We start from the raw sequence: 17388 nt of genomic DNA, 5'->3' as shown, positions 1-17388 counted from the left end.
TCCTCCCCCAGCCATTATCCTTCTCTGACTCCTCTTCAGACTCCTGCTGACTTGTCTCAGATGGAGTAGCCCCCTCTGGGAATTTATTCAGCATTGCGACTTCCTCATCTTCCAGCTCCTGCTCCTCGACGGTTTGATCAAAGACACGACGCAATGCACGCACCAGAAAGAAGGTGTAAGGTACGATGTTACTGATGGTGCCCTGGCTGCGAATGACCAGTTTAGTTATCTCATCAAAAGGCTGCAGAAGTCTGCATGCATAGCACATGAACAGCCACTGGCGCGGTGAAAAGAAACCAAGCTCCCCAGAACCTGTCCTGCTGCCAGTGTAGAGTTCGTACAGGTAGTCATTAATGGCACTTTGCTGCTGGAGAAGTCTATCAAGCATATACAATATGGAGTTCCAGCACATCGGGCTGTCAGAAATCAGCCGCCTGAGGGGCAGGTGGTGTCGCCGTTGAACGTCAGCAAATCGAGCCATGGCCATGTAAGATCTTCTAAAAAGGCCAGAAATCAAATAGATTCTGGGGAGCTTGGGAGGTGCAGCGGAAGAAGCGGTAGCAGTGGAAAAGGAGGAGTCAGCCAAGGAGGAGACGGAGGATGGAGTAGCAGGAGGAGAAGAAGAGTCAGGCCTGCATGCAATTTGTGGCGGTAACACCAAATCCATACGGGTGCAATGGGTTACATGCTTGACGGTCGTCAGAAGGTTTACCTAGTGGGCAGTAAAAGTTATGTACCTTCCCTGCCCGTGTTTGCTAGACCACGTGTCTGTGATCAGATGTATATTGGCATCGACACTGTGTGCCAGAGAGATTTGCTTGCCGCTGAACTTGGTCATATAGCTCTGGGATACCCTTCAGGGAGAAATATTTCCTTCCGGGGACCTTTCATTGTGGCCAAATATTTTCTAAAGGCCTCCGAGTCCACCAGTTTATATGGCAGTAGTTGGCGGGCTAGAAGTTCCGTCAAGCCAGCAGTCAGCCATTTGGCAAGAGGGTAATCCGGCGTCATCAACTTTTTACACTCAAACATTTTGGCCACAGAAGCCTTCTGCCAGATGAACGTGACGATGGCACGTTGGAAGGTGGAGGACAAATGGGAGCAGAGAGGATGAGGAGAAGAGGCAGGACGTGGAGCATTGGGAGTGTGGCTTTTTGGGTTCTGATAGAGGATATTAATATATCGGCTTCCACCGAATATAGATTGAGGCCTGCGATACACCAGCTACCACCAAATATTGATTAAGGGGTTTGATATACCTGTTTCCAGCAAATACTCATTAAGGTGTTCTATATACCTGTTTCCAAAAAATACTGATAGAGGGGATTGATATACTGGCTTCCACCAAATATTGATTGAGGCCTGCGATACACCAGCTTCCACCAAATATTGATTAAGGGGTTTGATATACCAGCTACCAGCAAATACTCATTAAGGGGTTCTATATACCTGTTTCCACAAAATACTGATAGAGAGGATTGATATACCAGCTTCCATCTGCGATATACCTGCTTCCACAAATACTGCTCTTTTATAGGGACTTGTTCACAGGGTCATTTTAAAAATGACAGGCAGAGGAAGAGGCAGGCAATTCTGCAGGGGTGGAAGGGGCCGGAGCCTAAGTGGGAAGTTGGAGAAGGTGCGTGCGATTATGTCAAAGGATGCACCAGAGTTGGATGAGTGGCTCACTCAGCCTTCCGCTTCTGCACTCTTCTCATCCTCTGTATTTGCACCCTCTTCACTTTCTGCTGTGTGAACCCCAAAGACACCACCACCACCACCACCACCACCATAGCCCCTCCAGACAAGTTAGAGGAATTATTTTCCCATCCATTCTCAGACCTTACCGATGCGCAGCCATTCTTGGCATCGGATAAGGAAGAGGAGGTTGCAACGGCCACCACCCAGCGGTCTGACGACAGTACCCAGATCAGCCCAAGGACGGAGGTCCACGCTGTTGCTGCTTACTCCGAGATCTCTAATGTCAGTGGTGGTGAAGGTGACGATGATGATGTGTTGATGGATGTCACGTGGGTGCCCACAAGAGAGGAAGAGGAGAGGAGTTCAGAGAGAGAGAGACAGAGCAGCAGATAGGGAGTAGAAGGAGGAGAAGCAAGCAGAACTTGCAGTGCACAGGAGCAGACTGCAAAGTTATCTGGTCTAGCAAACATGGGCAGGGAAGGTACATTACTTTTATTGCCCACTGGGTGAACCTTCTGACGGCTGTCATGCATGCAACCCATGGCACCCGTGTGGATTTGTTACTGCCACGGATTGTATGCAAGCCTACCTCTTTTTCTGCCTGCCTCGGTCCTGCACTGCTTTCAGCTCTGCGGTCACAGGTTGATCAGTGGCTAACCCCGCTCAATTTGACAGTTGGTAAAGTGGTGTGTGACAACGGTGCCAATCTGCTGAGCACTCTGAAACAGGGCAAAATGACACATGTGCCGTGCATGGCACACGTCCTGAACTTAGTCGTGCAGCGATTCGTTGCCAAATACCCCGGGTCCAGGAAGTCTTGCGGCAGGCCAGGAAAATCTCTGGCCATTTTAGAAGATCTTGCTGGCGTTCAGCGGCGACACCACCTGCCCGTCAGACATCTGATTTGTGACAGCCCGACGCGCTGGTACTCCACCTTGTATATGCTTGATAGGCTGCTCCAGCAGCAACATGCCGTTAACGAATACTTGTACGAACTCTGCAGCAGGACAGGTTCTGGGTAGCTTGGTTTCTTTTCACCGCGACAGTGGCTGCTCATGCGCGACGCATGCAGACTTCTGCGACCATTTGATGAGATCACCAAACTGGTCAGACGCAGTCACGGCACTATCAATAACATCGTACCTTACGTCTTCTTTCTTGAGCATGCATTGCGTCGTGTCATTGATCAAGCCGTCGAGGAGCAGGAGCAGGAAAATGAGGAAGCTGCAATGTTGAATGAATTCCCAGGGGGCTACTCGATCTGAGACAAGTCAGAAGGAGTTTGAAGAGGAGTCAGAGGAGAGTGGTGGCTGGGGGAGGAGTAGGAGCAAGAAGAGCAGGCTTTGAGGGGGACTTTAAACTTTTCGGGGATCCCTGGTGTTGCCCGTGGCTGGGGGGAGGAGACTGAGGACGAAATTCTCACGGGTGATGAGCAGGAGCCAGGGCGCTCCACCGCTTCCAATTTAGTGCAAATGGGGGCCTTCATGCTCTAGTGTTTGAAGAGGGTAACCCGTAAAAAGCATAAAGGGCAAGGACAAGTACAGGGTGGCAACGTACTTAGACCCCCGGTACAAACACAAAATGGCGGACATGTTACCAGCATCACAGAGGGCTATCAGAATGCAGCATTTCCAGGCCTTGCTGCGAGAGATCCTGCATTCTGCTTTTGAGGGCACTGGCAGAGGAATTTCCACCCACAGCGAAACAGGTGCGGGTACCAATCCTACCGTGCCTGCAAGAAGAGGGCGGTTTGAAGATGCGTTGGTCACTTCGGATATAAGATCATTCTTGCAGCCAACCCATCGACAGCCGCCCTCAGGATCCAGCCTCAGGGAATGCCTAGACCAACAGGTGTCCCACTTCATTGAGTTAACGTCCGATGTGGACGCTCTGAGAAGTAAGGAACCCGTGGACTACTGGGTGTGCAGAATTGACCTGTGGCCAGAGCTGGCACAATTTGCCATGGAACTCTTGCAGAGTGTCCTGTCTGAAAGGACGTTCAGCGCAGCAGGGGGGGATCGTGACCGATAAGCGCACCCGCCTAGCTAACGACAGTATGGACTACCTCACATTTCTAAAAATTAATGAGGCATGAATCTTAGAGGAATTAAACACCTGTGACGACCACGTTTAATTGAATTTCCTCATGCCAGCCCACACATAGCCGCCACCACACAGAACAAAGAATGGTCCCTGTCATATGTAAATACAGGGGCACAACAGACCTTTTCTGTCCTTGAATGCCTAATGTTTGGGGCCTGTAATTCACTGGCCTGCAGTAAAATTGTTATCCAATGACCGTCTAATATATCTCCAGCCACATAATCACTTGATCTTTTCTGTACGGTGAATGCCTAATTGTTGGGGCCTCGGAGGAATTCAACACCTGTGACGACCACGTGTTATCGAATTTCACCAATTGGGGTTTATTCAAGAGGGTGGATTTAGTTTTTAATCCAATTTAATATTTTTTGTTCTTTTAAACATATGTTTTTGAAATTTATTTGTACTGGACTACAGTAAAATCTTTATCCAATGACCGTCTAATATACCTCCAGCCACATAATCGCTTGATCTTTTCTGTACGGTGAATGCATAATTTTTGGGGCCTGTAATCTAAGTGGTCAACAGTAAAATTGTTATACGGTGACCGCCTAATGTACCTCTAGCCATATAATCACTTGTTCTTTTCTGTAAGGTGAATGCCTAATGTTTGGGGCCTGTACTCCACTGGCCTGCAGTAAAATTGTTATCCAATGACCGTCTAATATATCTCCAGCCACATAATCACTTGATGTTTTCTGTCTGGTGAATACCTAATGTTTGGGGCTGTACTCCACTGGCCTGCAGTAAAATTGATATCCAATGACCGTCTAATACACCTCCAGCCACATAATCACTTGATCTTTTCTGTACGGTGAATGCCTAATGTTTGGGGCCTGTAGTCCACTGGCCTGCAGTAAAATTGTTATACGGTGACCGCCTAATGTACCTCCAGCCACATAATCACTTGCTCTTTTATGTCAAGTGAATGCCTAATTTTTAGGGCCCGTACTCCCGTGGCCTAAAATAAAAAATTTCTATGCTCCAGTAGGACACATTTTTGAAAATTTCCCTTTAAGACTCATAAAGATGGCCCCTGATTAAAATACATATTTTTTTGTGGGGATTTTTGTCATTGATCCCCCTCTAGTATGTCACCGTCCATGTTGTGGGACTATTTGTGCACTTCTAGTAAGTATTTAGCGGCAGCAAATATGGCCTGAAGGTTTTCCAGGTTTGCCTGCCATTAAAGTGAATGGGGCCCGCAGCAAACTTGTGGTTTGTGAGCATTTTAATGCGTTCGTGCGATCGTGTCCATCACTACCCCTCAGTATATCACACCTATGGATAGCACACCTATACCTATTTTGTGGCCCTATTAGCTAGCGCTTGGTGTCCCTAACAGTCTGTCCCTGCTCCACATAGCAACCTCTACCTACACTGGCAAAACACAGAATGTAAAATGGTTGCCAGATAGGGTTCTGTTGGGGGGTGTCTATGTGCTGAAACGTCTCAATTGGCTGTCCTGTCCCACCTGATGTGTGTCTCATTGGTCAAATTTGGGCGCAATGCAAAATAATATGGCGCCGGTGGACATCGCCATTTGTTCGCATGTTCGGCGCGAAACGACCGGCGGGCGAACCGCAAGGCCATCTCTACCCCCCTCATATGAGCATTGGAGCATCACCGGCACTAATGGGTGGGCTTTAGCGCTGCCTTAGCCTTTAAAGCGGCTATGGCAGCTCAAAACCCAGCCCATCAGAGCTGGTGACGTCACCGAGAACAGTGCTAGGAGGAAGCCTCCACCTAGCAGTGTAATATTATAAACAAAAATCCCTTGCCCTGCACAATTCAGCTCTGGGCAAGGGAGAGCATCAGGGTGGCCTGAGGGGTGAAGATGGTAAGCTTGGTAAGCGTGATAAGCTTGTGTGTTAAAGAACCAGAAATTACTTTAACACCTGCTAGATCTGTAGTACAATCTGTGAAAGACAATTGTGTATTTATTTAATTTTTTTTTTTTCCAGATGCAAGACCAAAATTTATCCAGATGAACTTCCCAACACAAGCATAGTAATAGTATTCCACAATGAAGCCTGGAGCACTCTGCTACGGACCGTCCATAGTGTCATCAACCGATCACCGCACCATCTATTATCAGAAATCATTTTGGTCGACGATGCAAGCGAACGAGGTATTGGTTGCAACATTAAACTAATTTGTCACTCCATTGGTGTGAAAAGCAATCATCATTATTCAGGCATCAAAATGTTGTCTTCTTTTGGATGGGTTATATCTTTTTGAAGATCTTTTTGTCGTGTATGTCCAGAATGCAACACAAGTGTCAGATAAGGAGTAAATTCTATTTAAAGAGACAAAAATTTGTCCAAATCTCAAAACAGATGATACAACCCAAAATTGCTTATACCCCCCAGCCCCCACCCCACATGGCTCAGGGCAAACCTCCAGGTCTCCAAAGTAGCATCACTAGGATGCGCATGTACTACATGTGGACCTCTGGAACTCATGGTCAATTGTGAGGTTGAGATTATTAACATATTTAAGTTTCTTTTCCTTCATAGAATTTCTGAAGACTCCATTGGAAAATTATGTCAAGCAATTGGAAGTACCAGTCAAAATTTTGCGGATGGAACAGAGGTCGGGACTGATACGAGCACGCCTTAGAGGAGCAAATATTTCAAGGGGCCAAGTGATAACTTTCCTTGATGCTCATTGTGAATGCACATTTGGATGGTTAGAACCTCTACTAGCTAGAATAAAAGAAGAGAGGTTTGTATATCTTGATTTCATCTACCCAAACTTTGTTAAATTCGAAGTAGAGCTTTGGTATGGAGGTATACTTGCTGATAATAAGCAACTATATATTCAGTATTAATGAATATCGCTTGTCACTAATATGTGTGTGCTCCCTATCTTTCTCTGCTCATTGAGAGCTCAAAGTGGGGATAAAGCGGAGGTAAAGCTACAGATGTAGTAGAGTTAACACTCATGCTTTATGAGATGTGTTATCTAAACGAAATGCGTTAAGCTTTTCAAAGGCTTTTATTTCAAGATAACACGATGAGTTAAGAAATTTGAGTTAAGAGTTTGAGTGTTAGCCCTGCTACATCTGTAGTCTCAGACAGCGGGTCACAGGACTAATTTAGCACACTAGCAGTAATAGGATCCAGGCAGATATCATTTGAGGACCTGCTGACCCCTTCCTTCCTTCAATGAGACCCTTATTGTATATGAAGCTTAGCCCCAGTGACAGCGGACCCTACCCTCGCAGTGAGTTTTCAGCCCGGCAGGTACATTATGTGTATTATGGAGCAATCCTTGTGCATTATCTGTACTCAGAGAGTTATCACTGTGTTACCTGTGGCGTTACATAGGACTGCAATGTCTCCAGCTTTCCTGATTCCTGTACATTTCTATGTCCCTCAACTTATCATCTTACTGCCTGCACAACATATCAATTCCCACTGGAATTTAGGCCACAAATGTTTGATCATCACACTGAACGGAAAATGGGGCTCCTTTGAGTTCTGCATCCCCATTTTCAGTGTACATATGGCTGTATCTGTGCTTATTTCTTTTAAACATGACGCAGTGTTCGGCACGGCCGTCTTGAGGAGGAGCCATTGTGTTTGCTTAAAGAGGACCTTTCATCAGAATAAAGTATCTAAACTGACTATACAGACGTGTAGAGCGGCGCCCAGGGACCCCCCTGCACTTACTGTTATCCCCGGGCGCCGCTCCGTTCTCCGGTTATAGCCTCCGGTATGTTCATAGTTAGGCTCCACCCAGAGGAACCTGCCGGCGTCTCTTTCTCCTATGCTGTAGCGCTGGCCAATCGCAGCACTCAGCTCATAGCCAGGCTATGAGCTGAGCGCTGCGATTGGCCAGCGCTACAGCATAGGAAAAGGAGACCGCGGCAGGTTCCCCTGGGTGGAGCCTAACTATAAAGATACTGGAGGCTATAACCGGAGAACGGAGCGGCGCCCGGGGATAACAGTAAGTGCAGGGGGATCCCTGGGCGCCGCTCTACACGTCTGTATAGTCAGTTTAGATACTTTATTCTGGTGAAAGGTCTTCTTTAAACAAGAAAATGGGTTGCATGACTTGCAGAAATGAGGAGCTCTTTTCACTGTGATGATTAGTGGGGGACCTGGAGTTAAGACCCCCATGATCAGCATTGATAGGCTACCATATTGGTGAAATTTGGTGAAATTTTTCTACAGTATGTGCTAAACTGCAAAAAAAGAACAGCTGGGGGTACGTGCACATGTAAATCTGCAGCAGCAAAAAAAAACACCCTAAAAACACCACAGTCCAATTTACGCTGTAAATTTTATTCAAAGTACGTGGATGAGATTTCTTAAAATCATGTCCACTTTGCTGGTAAGTAAACACTGCGGACTGTCTGCCACACATCTGCAGCATTTATGTCCTATGTGGAATACCCTAATATTTCCATGTAGCTATAAAGTGGGCACCTCTGGTAGGTCCTAGGCACCCCAGTCTGACACTGCTAAACTTAATCCCTCTGGAACAGGAAAAAGCCTATGCTTAGAAATGCATTCCGAAGACTAACTCTGAAACCTGTTGGCACATTTTAAGTTGCTGTTCGTAGATGATTTTCTTTCCGCATATTGTACAGTGCTCTCTATAGATTAGCTGTAAACTGCTGATGGGGTGCAGAGGAGGCACAGATTGGTATTCCCTACCACGCAAATCCATTACAGAAAGTATATAAAAGAATTGCATTTAGAGGGTTTGTCATTTTTTTGAAATGATTCTCTTAGTAATTCTGCTTACATTATTGTGGCATTATTCAGTTTTTAATTCAGATACTTTATACCAACTCCAGCTGTTTTGGAAATGTAGACTCATCAAAATCAGACTCCTCTGTGTTTTTTGTGTGTTTGGAGCAGCCACTTTGGTACCTATAAGAAGAGGCATAGCTTGAGGGGGCTGGCGGTTCTTGGGTTCCGGCTGCTGAATCGTATGGGGGAGGGGCACCCACAAGCTACTCTGCTGTAGGCTAAGTTCATATCTGCATTATAAATTTCATTTTTCTTCAGAAAAATGTAATTAATATTGTTACCGATACATCACTTAACAAACACAAGCAGAGACCAACTTACCCCATTGGCTTGTGCAGTGAGCCCTGAAGAGCCAGTGCAAAGGGTGGGAGTGGCCCTGATAAGATGTTGTGTTATGGTGTACTCCCTCAGGCCGTTGATCCCTGGGGTTCAGTGCAGAGAAAAGGGGAGAAGAAATCAGGCAGACATAGGAGGATGTCAAACAGCTTTATTTATGGAATGCAAAGGATAACTTGAGGTATATCCAGCAATATTAAGTAGACTGTGCAGTCTCTGTCACTAGATGATGCGGTATGGTGGATGGTTAGAGGGCAATTGATGGCACTTAGGGTATGCTAGCTGACAAAGTCTCTCTTCTTCTCCTGATTCCCCTTTACTTTGGCTATAAACTGTTACCTGTGGCTGTTGGTGCCCACTACGTAGTGCAGGTATCCAGGTTTGCCTGAATTGGGTTATGGTGACGAGTGTCTTGACTTGTTCTTCCCCACCTTGCAGCAGTGTCTGTAATGCTGCAGTAGCTGGTTACTCTGATGTCTGGAATGCCATAGCTTTGATGGGTTTCTGCAGCCCTCGGACCTGTCCGTCTCCCTAATGTTCCTACAGACGAGATGATTTCTGGTCCTAAGGCCCTACAGAGCAGGAGCTGATGGACATTCTCCCTGTGTCCTCACTAGCCTAGCTAGCTCTCTCTCCTGACAGGAAGTAGGACCATCCCACTCCTATCAAGGTGTGGGGGGAAAGGGGGGGCGGATGGTTAGCTCCATTCCCAGTGCCACCCATACCCCATCTGCTGGTTTAACAGTGTATGACATAGAAAAACATAGCTAGCATTACAAGCCAAACAGTTTGCAGATATCCTATCTGGGGTATTGCACTTATAATAGAGTTGGCCTGGATCCGTCATCATGGTGTCCATTGTTTCACCAGTATAAATAACACTGTATGATGTTATTCTTTCCACCACATATAAATTATTCTGCAGTTGAGCCTCCGACACAGATGTGCACAGAGCCTAAGGTTTTAGATGTGAATATGGCAATTCTTCAGTTTTCTACGATGCTGAAGGTTACCTGTGAAACATCCGTTTAAACACACTTTACTGGTGAAGCAGAATTTGTTGTGCAAGCAGTAGATTACAATACAGATGTCACAGGAAGTTATCTCATTCTCTCCAGTGGAAAACAGTTATTTGCATGTTTTATGCTAACTGCATTGACTCATCCCACAGCCCTGTACAATGTGTTCATTCATATCCGGCCTTGCACTAATGGAGCTTACCGTCTAATTTCCATAATACAGGCACAATAGAGTCGGTTTCTTAGAAAGCCTGTGAGAAATATGCAAGAAGTATTCCTATATCCCAAAAATGTATCTGCTTTTGTGTAGTATCCTGGTCAATAAATCTCCGGTTCAGTAATGCCTTGAAGCGCGCTGCCTACACTGTATAGTCAAACTACTGTAACCAGCCTAGGGTGATGGATAAAACCAGCTTCATCAGTAGAAGATAAGACTGGGGGATCCCATTCCTCAATATTCAGAATCGGTGTGGATGCCAAGATATTATAGATCTAACAACAGCACTATATATACATGGCCGTATTAAAAAAAAAAATAATGTAATACCCTAATATATTATTCAAAATGGCTCCAAATTTTAGCTTTGTTTTCACCACTTCAAATCCCAGCTCCTACTGAACTTCAAGAGGTTTTCCAGGGAGATAAAATTATTTTTTTTAAAAGGCCAAAAAGAGATGAAAACGAAAAATAATAAATCATTACTCACCCTCAATGTTCTGTTGTTACTCCATTCTCCACTACCTGGCCCAGACTCCACACATAGGAAATGGCTTGGAATTCCTGCTCAGCCAATCACCGCCAATGGTGCCCCACCTCAGCCAGCAAATGACTAAGCAGGGTATCCAGGGCCAAATACTGTGTGTCGGTGTCGAGCAGAAATTCAGGAAGTATAGAGCAGCGAGGACCTGTTCAGCGCTGGAACTGCAGTGAAAGGGTGTCTTCATCAAGCTCCTGAGCTCCCTCTAGTGGCAGCTGCAGGCTAACAGAGTTTTGTCACTTACCTAAATGACTGTTTAGGGGATTTTGAGCACAAAAACATAACCCTGACTTAAAATATTGTGACATTGCGGATGGAGTCTCGGAAAATAAAGTTTTAAAGCTTATAAATATAAATAAATCAAGCAAAAGAAAATTAAAAACATATGCATATTTGAACTCTACTTTGTGTAAAAATACCGTACTTCCCATTCCTTGCTGTCAGTGAATAGACATCCTCATTTTTTTTTTTACTTCGAAAGGATCAAAAACTGTAATTATCGTCATTACAAGACAAAACTTTGATACTGAAAGATCTACCTGTGTGGTTATCACATGACCAGGGCAGATTTCCATCCTATGGAAATGAGGGTTCCTATTCCATGGCTTCAAGCACAGAAAACCATAAAAAAAATTGTCGCAGAAAGTATGCTAGAAAATAGCATAAAAAAACTTGAATGCACTTTCTTGAAATCCCATTTAAATGGTGTATTTTTTTGCTGTGAGAAAAGAAGTCAAAACCTGCCTATGTGAACATGCGCTTACTGGACTAGGGGTTGAATTCTTGCAGTCAGACTTGGTTGATAGCCTGGCAGAAATGAATACAAATGACACAAATAAAAATAATGGATAACATAACTGAAAGCCATGAATAATCCAGAGGTAATTACTATTATTTGCAAGCATGCGAGTCGTCGGAGCCCGCAGTAATGTGCACGTGTAGGAAGTTCAGACTTGTTTTGCTCTGTTTCATATTTTTATCTCCAGGAAAACGGTGGTTTGTCCAATAATCGATGTCATAAGCGATGACACATTTGAGTATATGGCCGGTTCAGACATGACTTACGGTGGATTTAATTGGAAATTGAATTTTCGCTGGTACCCTGTTCCCCAGAGAGAAATGGACAGGAGGAAGGGAGACCGAACGTTACCAGTAAGGTAAACAGAATCCGCTTTGTTATATGCATGGCTGGCTGTGCACGTATATCTACAGAGGGGAGTCAATACAGAGGAAAAACAAGAACTAAACAGTGCATTACAGGAAGCAAAATAAGGAAAGCACAAGACAGAGAGCGATGTACTAAGGAGTTCACACAAGTCATTGTTCTTCACTGCAGACATCAGAATAACATCCCATGAATTATAGATCAGGGTAGGTTAAGGGGGTTTACAGGATAAGAAAATCATGCATTGCTTTTCGTAATAGGATATAAAAGAAAACAGTTTTCCTACATCCTATAAGCAGTTAATAGTGGGGGGGTCCTCTATTCATTATCCTCATTTCTTGGCCAGAATGGAGAGAGTGCCTTTTGCTGTGGCGGATCTGTCCTCTTCTCCTTTACACAGACAGCCAATTACGGCTACTTTCACAATTGTATTTTTAATTCCGATATTGAGATCCGGCAGAGGCTCTCAATACTGGAATTGAACGGACCCGTTTTGATTTTGCACATCAGGGTGCATCCGTTCTGTGAGGATGCGGTTGTGTGATATCAAAACGGAAAAAAACTGATCTGTCAAAAATACATTGAAAGTCAATGGGTGAAGGATCCAGTATTTTAGGCTCCTAAAAAAAATGGATCCGTCACTGTTGACTTACATTGTTTTCAGTGCCGGATCCGTTTTTTTTTTTTTTTTTTTTATGACCGGACACAAAACAGCAGCTTGCAGCGGTTTTGTGTCTGGTCACAAACCGCAATGCTCCCAGAACTGAAGACATCCTCCTGATGCATCCTGAACGTGTCTCTTTCCATTCAGAATGCATGAGAGCTAAACAGAAATGTTTCTCAATATCGGAAAAACAACAACTCAAGTGTGAAAGTAGCCTATTTTGAATGGATATAGTATAATGCTTAAAGGGGTTATCCTATGATCAACGAAAAAAAATATATATGAAAATCAAGCATCATACAGTACGTGACATCCACTTTCTAACAAAGCTAGAACCAGCCCTGTACCTCACATGGATCCAGAGATCTCCACATTCATTGCTCCAATTGATCTGCTAAATTTATTTCAAGCCACCATCTAAGGGGCAGTGCCCTTTATTAGGGGGTGTGTCGTGTCTTCTGAAGCTAGTGGCAGTTGAAGGATGGAACTGAGCATGTGCAGCCACCTCAGTAGGATGGAACTGAGCATGTGCAGCCACCTCAGAAGGATGGAACTGAGCATGTGCAGCCACCTCAGAAGGATGGAACTGAGCATGTGCAGCCACCTCAGAAGGATGGAACTGAGCATGTGCAGCCACCTCAGAAGGATGGAACTGAGCATGTGCAGCCACCTCAGTAGGATGGAACTGAGCATGTGCAGCCACCTCAGAAGGATGGAACTGAGCATGTGCAGTCACCTCAGAAGGATGGAACTGAGCATGTGCAGCCACCTCAGAAGGATGGAACTGAGCATGTGCAGCCACCTCAGAAGGATTGAACTGAGCATGTGCAGCCCCCTCAGAAGGATGGAACTGAGCATGTGCAGCCACCTCAGAAGGATGGAACTGAGCATGTGCAGCCACCTCAGAAGGATGGAACTGAGCATGTGCAGCCACCTCAGAAGGATGGAACTGAGCATGTGCAGCCACCTCAGAAGGATGGAACTGAGCATGTGCAGCCACCTCAGAAGGATGGAACTGAGAAGTGGACACCTGGGAGATGAAAATAATTGGGGGAATGTATCACGATGGGACTTTTTGAAGTCAGTTTTGCTTTAATTTTGCATTCGTGAAAGGTGAACCAGATGTATCAAATGTACAATGTTTGATAAATTTAAAACGAAATCGAACATTTTTGTTTAGCAATGCTACTCCAATGTTCCTATGCCACCCTTCCTATTGGAGTTATTTTGTGACTTTCTAAAAAAAAAAAAAAGTTACTGTGATAAATCTAGAGCAGGGATGATCAACCTGCGGCCCTCCAGCTGTTGCAAAACTACAACTCCCATCATGCCCTGCTGTAGGCTGATAGCTGTAGGCTGTCTGGGCATGCTGGGAGTTGTAGTTTTGCAACAGCTGGAGGGCCGCAGGTTGGGCATCCCTGATCTAGAGTGAAACCTTTTAACACACCTAACCACACCTACTGTACTTTCCAAAAGTGGTTAAGGTGGAATAAACTGGCAAAAAGTTGCTAACTTTGGCACAAAATGGCACTTGTACCAAAATGTGCTGCTCCTGTATGTCAGTTTTCTAGTGTACAAGCTTGATATGTTTTCCCCCTAATGTTTTTTATACACTTAGTTCCTCTCTCCTGATGTGTTTGTTTTAGTAAATGTAAATATTCTGGAGCATCATTTCATAGAACACTATGTTCCATTCCTCAGTTAATCCTTCTGGAAATAGGACACATTGATAATAAGAACAGTAGCACCCAGCTGTCTGTATTGATCCTTTGTGCTATAATGAATAAAGGCCACTTTACACAGGAAGACAGAGCAGCAGATTATTGGGAAGGAATTGTTCCTTTCTGAGCAGACAGATGGATTTACATGCAGCGATCCCCACTGAGTTCCATTTCCTGCCCCTGGCTCGACACAGGAAATATCTGGAGATGCCTACTCGGCCAAATACTGGAGCCAGTGATTAGCTGAGTGGGCACTATTGGGGGGCTTTTTATTTATTTATTTTTAAACCCATATTTCTCTTTTTTTTTTAAGTCTCTCCCAAGAAAAATGTTGGTATTTAGGTTTTGGAGAAGTAATGCTGGCCAAGTCTAAAACATAGAATTGTAGCACATTAGTTTAGCTTTTGAATTTTTATACACTTTAAATTACAAAGTTTCTGAAATATAAAATTGGTGCAAAAATAGAAAGATGACAGGCTCAAATGTCTAAAGATTTATGAGAACTGAGATATTGAAAGATAATGATACTTTGTTTTGTTTCATAAATTTTAAATATATTTTTATTCTTCTATTGTTTGGTAATTGTTTTTCTTTTAGAAAGCATGTTCCTTTCCTTCTACGTTTAACACATCACTTTTCTGTTTTAAACTATTTATCTTTGGGTGTGATACTCTGTGCTGGAATGGGCATCATACTGTATGTCACTGAATCTAAGATGTTATTTATCTGTCATTTTGTTTATGATGCTGCAATATTACATTTAGGACAGATGTTTATAATTTGTTGATTGCTGGCGCCCTCTGCTGTAACAGAAAAGAAGCTTCAGACATTTACTTTCCTTTTTCTTTATTTTATTATTATAAAAAATCCGGTATCATTATTATTATTTGTATTATTATCATTTGCATTATTCATGTTTACACCTATCCAAACAGACTATTTTCCATTTTCTCCAGGACGCCTACAATGGCTGGCGGTCTGTTCTCCATTGACAAAAATTACTTTGAAGAACTAGGAACCTATGATTCAGGAATGGACATATGGGGAGGAGAAAACCTAGAAATGTCTTTTAGGGTGAGTTTGTGTTTCCTGTTCCCTGTGTACAGACATGGCAGTGTTGTGTTGAAATTGTGATTGAACTGATTCTTTTGAGAGTCATGATGACTCAGTCGGTTCATCTGAAGCTTATGAAGCCACAGATGACACATCAAGCTTTCATGATACGATTCTTTGCACTATGCAATTTGGATCTAATGTTGATGCTCTCAAGCGTATGGGCATATGGGTATGAATACAACATCTGCATGAAATTTGTATGTTCTCTTATGTTTGCGTAGGTTTCCTCAATGATATAAGTGATGACTGTTTTAAGGGGTGTGTGACCATATGGGACCCAGATCTTCCATTCCCAATCCCATGTTCCCCAATCTAGTACAGTTGCTGCACGGGATCCTCTTACAGTCTGTGATTTATTTACTGAGCACTGTTATTTAGGCAACTGTCTGAAAGTGTAATCAGAGCACAGTTTTGAGCACCATATGTTAAACCACAGGGGCAACCATAGAACTACACCAGTACTACAGTACTAAGCCAGACACCAAGGGTGGCCCTGGTTAGAGTTGAGCGAAGCGAAACATTTGAAGTAGAATTCGGTCTGAAGTTTACGAAAACTTTGATTCGCAACCAATCCGAATTTCCTTGCGCTTCATGGTAATGAATAATGTTTTCCAAAAATGGCAGCTGCACGTGTTGCAAAATGAAAGTGTAGAGAAAACAAAAGTTTAGAGGAGACAACCCTAATGCCATGCGCCAGCCAATCCGCACATAGCCATCCCCCTGTGATGTTACAGCCCTATAAAACCCTCATCCCGCACAGTCTCTGCCATTCTGCTGTGAGCTGAGCTTAGGGAGAGACATGACAAGCACTCATGTGCTAGGGACAGTGTTGCTGAAACTGAGTAATAGAAGAATATTGATGAGGGAGAGTGCAGAACAGTGCAGGGAGAGTGCAGGGAGAATGCAGGGAGAGTGCAGGGAGAGTGCAGGGAGAGTGCAGGGAGAATGCAGGGAGAATGCAGGGAGAGTGCAGGGAGACTGCAGGGAGACTGCAGGGAGAATGTCGGGAGACTGCAGAGAGACTTGCTGTGTCAGTTTTAGTTATTTATTTCTTCATTTACTTATTCCTACATCAGTCATAAACTAAGATATGTAATGCAATACCAATAAGATGGAAGCCTTTATAATTGCACTGCCAGCGTGCCAACCAATACCATCCAGTCTGCACCCCTTATGGGCGCCATGTCTGAATGAGACCCATCCTCATCTTTTGCTGGCTTTACCTTTTCCAAAACTTCCTTCAAAGCAATAATTTGCATATTGTGCCCCAACCTAACCAGCCAAACCCATACCAGCAACAACCACTGTTTAAAGGTGCATTAAAGATGCTGCACGGCCATTAACAATGACCGACCATACAGTGCGGTCTTCATTATTAAAATAAGGGCAGCTGCGGTCTAATTGGCCACTCAGTTCTTCACCGCAGCATGGCCGCAACTCGCCATACCCTAAGGCAGAGTGGCCTGGGTATACCTGATTTCTAGTGATTTGTGACAAATTAATTAGTAACAAATCAAATTTCTTGGTGAACTTCAGCAAAGCTGCTGAATTGAATTTTTAAAAACTTAGCTGATCTCTAGTTCTGGTTTGACAGAGCATCTATTTTCATGCTAAACAACATTGTGGTTGGTAAATTTGTGGCATGTAAGTCCTGTGAATGCCAAACCCACCCAGAAATGCCCACTTATGGGTAAGTCTTACATAAGCCATGCCCATTTTTGTTGCAGAACAGCCTAAATTCGCCTGGACTTTCTCTTAAAATCAGGGACATTCCCTGAAAATTTTGTACTGTTAGCACATTTTTCTAGTCTCCAATATAGGGAAGACACATAAAGGGATGATCTGCATGCGACTAGAAGCAATGCCTCCTGCTACACCGGGTCTTGTGTCTAAGGGCTTGCCTGTCCATGGAGGGACTGGGGATGTGTGCATGTGTGGGTTGGACATCAGAGGTTATGGGAAGCTGACATGACACAGCACATTTCTAAGTGTTTTTATCCTTGCTCTTCTATGTACTAGTTCTCATAACTCTTGACTTC

At 44.1% G+C, this 17388-nt stretch overlaps 1 protein-coding gene across 1 annotated transcript in view; it reads left to right on the top strand.

Annotated features, from left to right (window-relative positions):
- GALNT13 (polypeptide N-acetylgalactosaminyltransferase 13) overlaps positions 1-17388 on the top strand; it is a 397996-nt gene that overhangs the window by 231259 nt on the left and 149349 nt on the right. The window contains exons 3-6 of the mRNA XM_040441045.1: positions 5769-5935; positions 6324-6531; positions 11670-11840; positions 15190-15307. Coding sequence (XP_040296979.1) covers positions 5769-5935; positions 6324-6531; positions 11670-11840; positions 15190-15307 — 664 coding nt within the window. The remainder of the gene's footprint in view (positions 1-5768; positions 5936-6323; positions 6532-11669; positions 11841-15189; positions 15308-17388) is intronic.

The sequence above is a fragment of the Bufo bufo genome, chromosome 7 (genome assembly GCF_905171765.1).
Source record: "Bufo bufo chromosome 7, aBufBuf1.1, whole genome shotgun sequence".
Taxonomy (NCBI): domain Eukaryota; kingdom Metazoa; phylum Chordata; class Amphibia; order Anura; family Bufonidae; genus Bufo; species Bufo bufo.
Note: the sequence above shows the minus strand (reverse complement) of the source record. Positions and strands in the feature narration are given on the sequence as shown.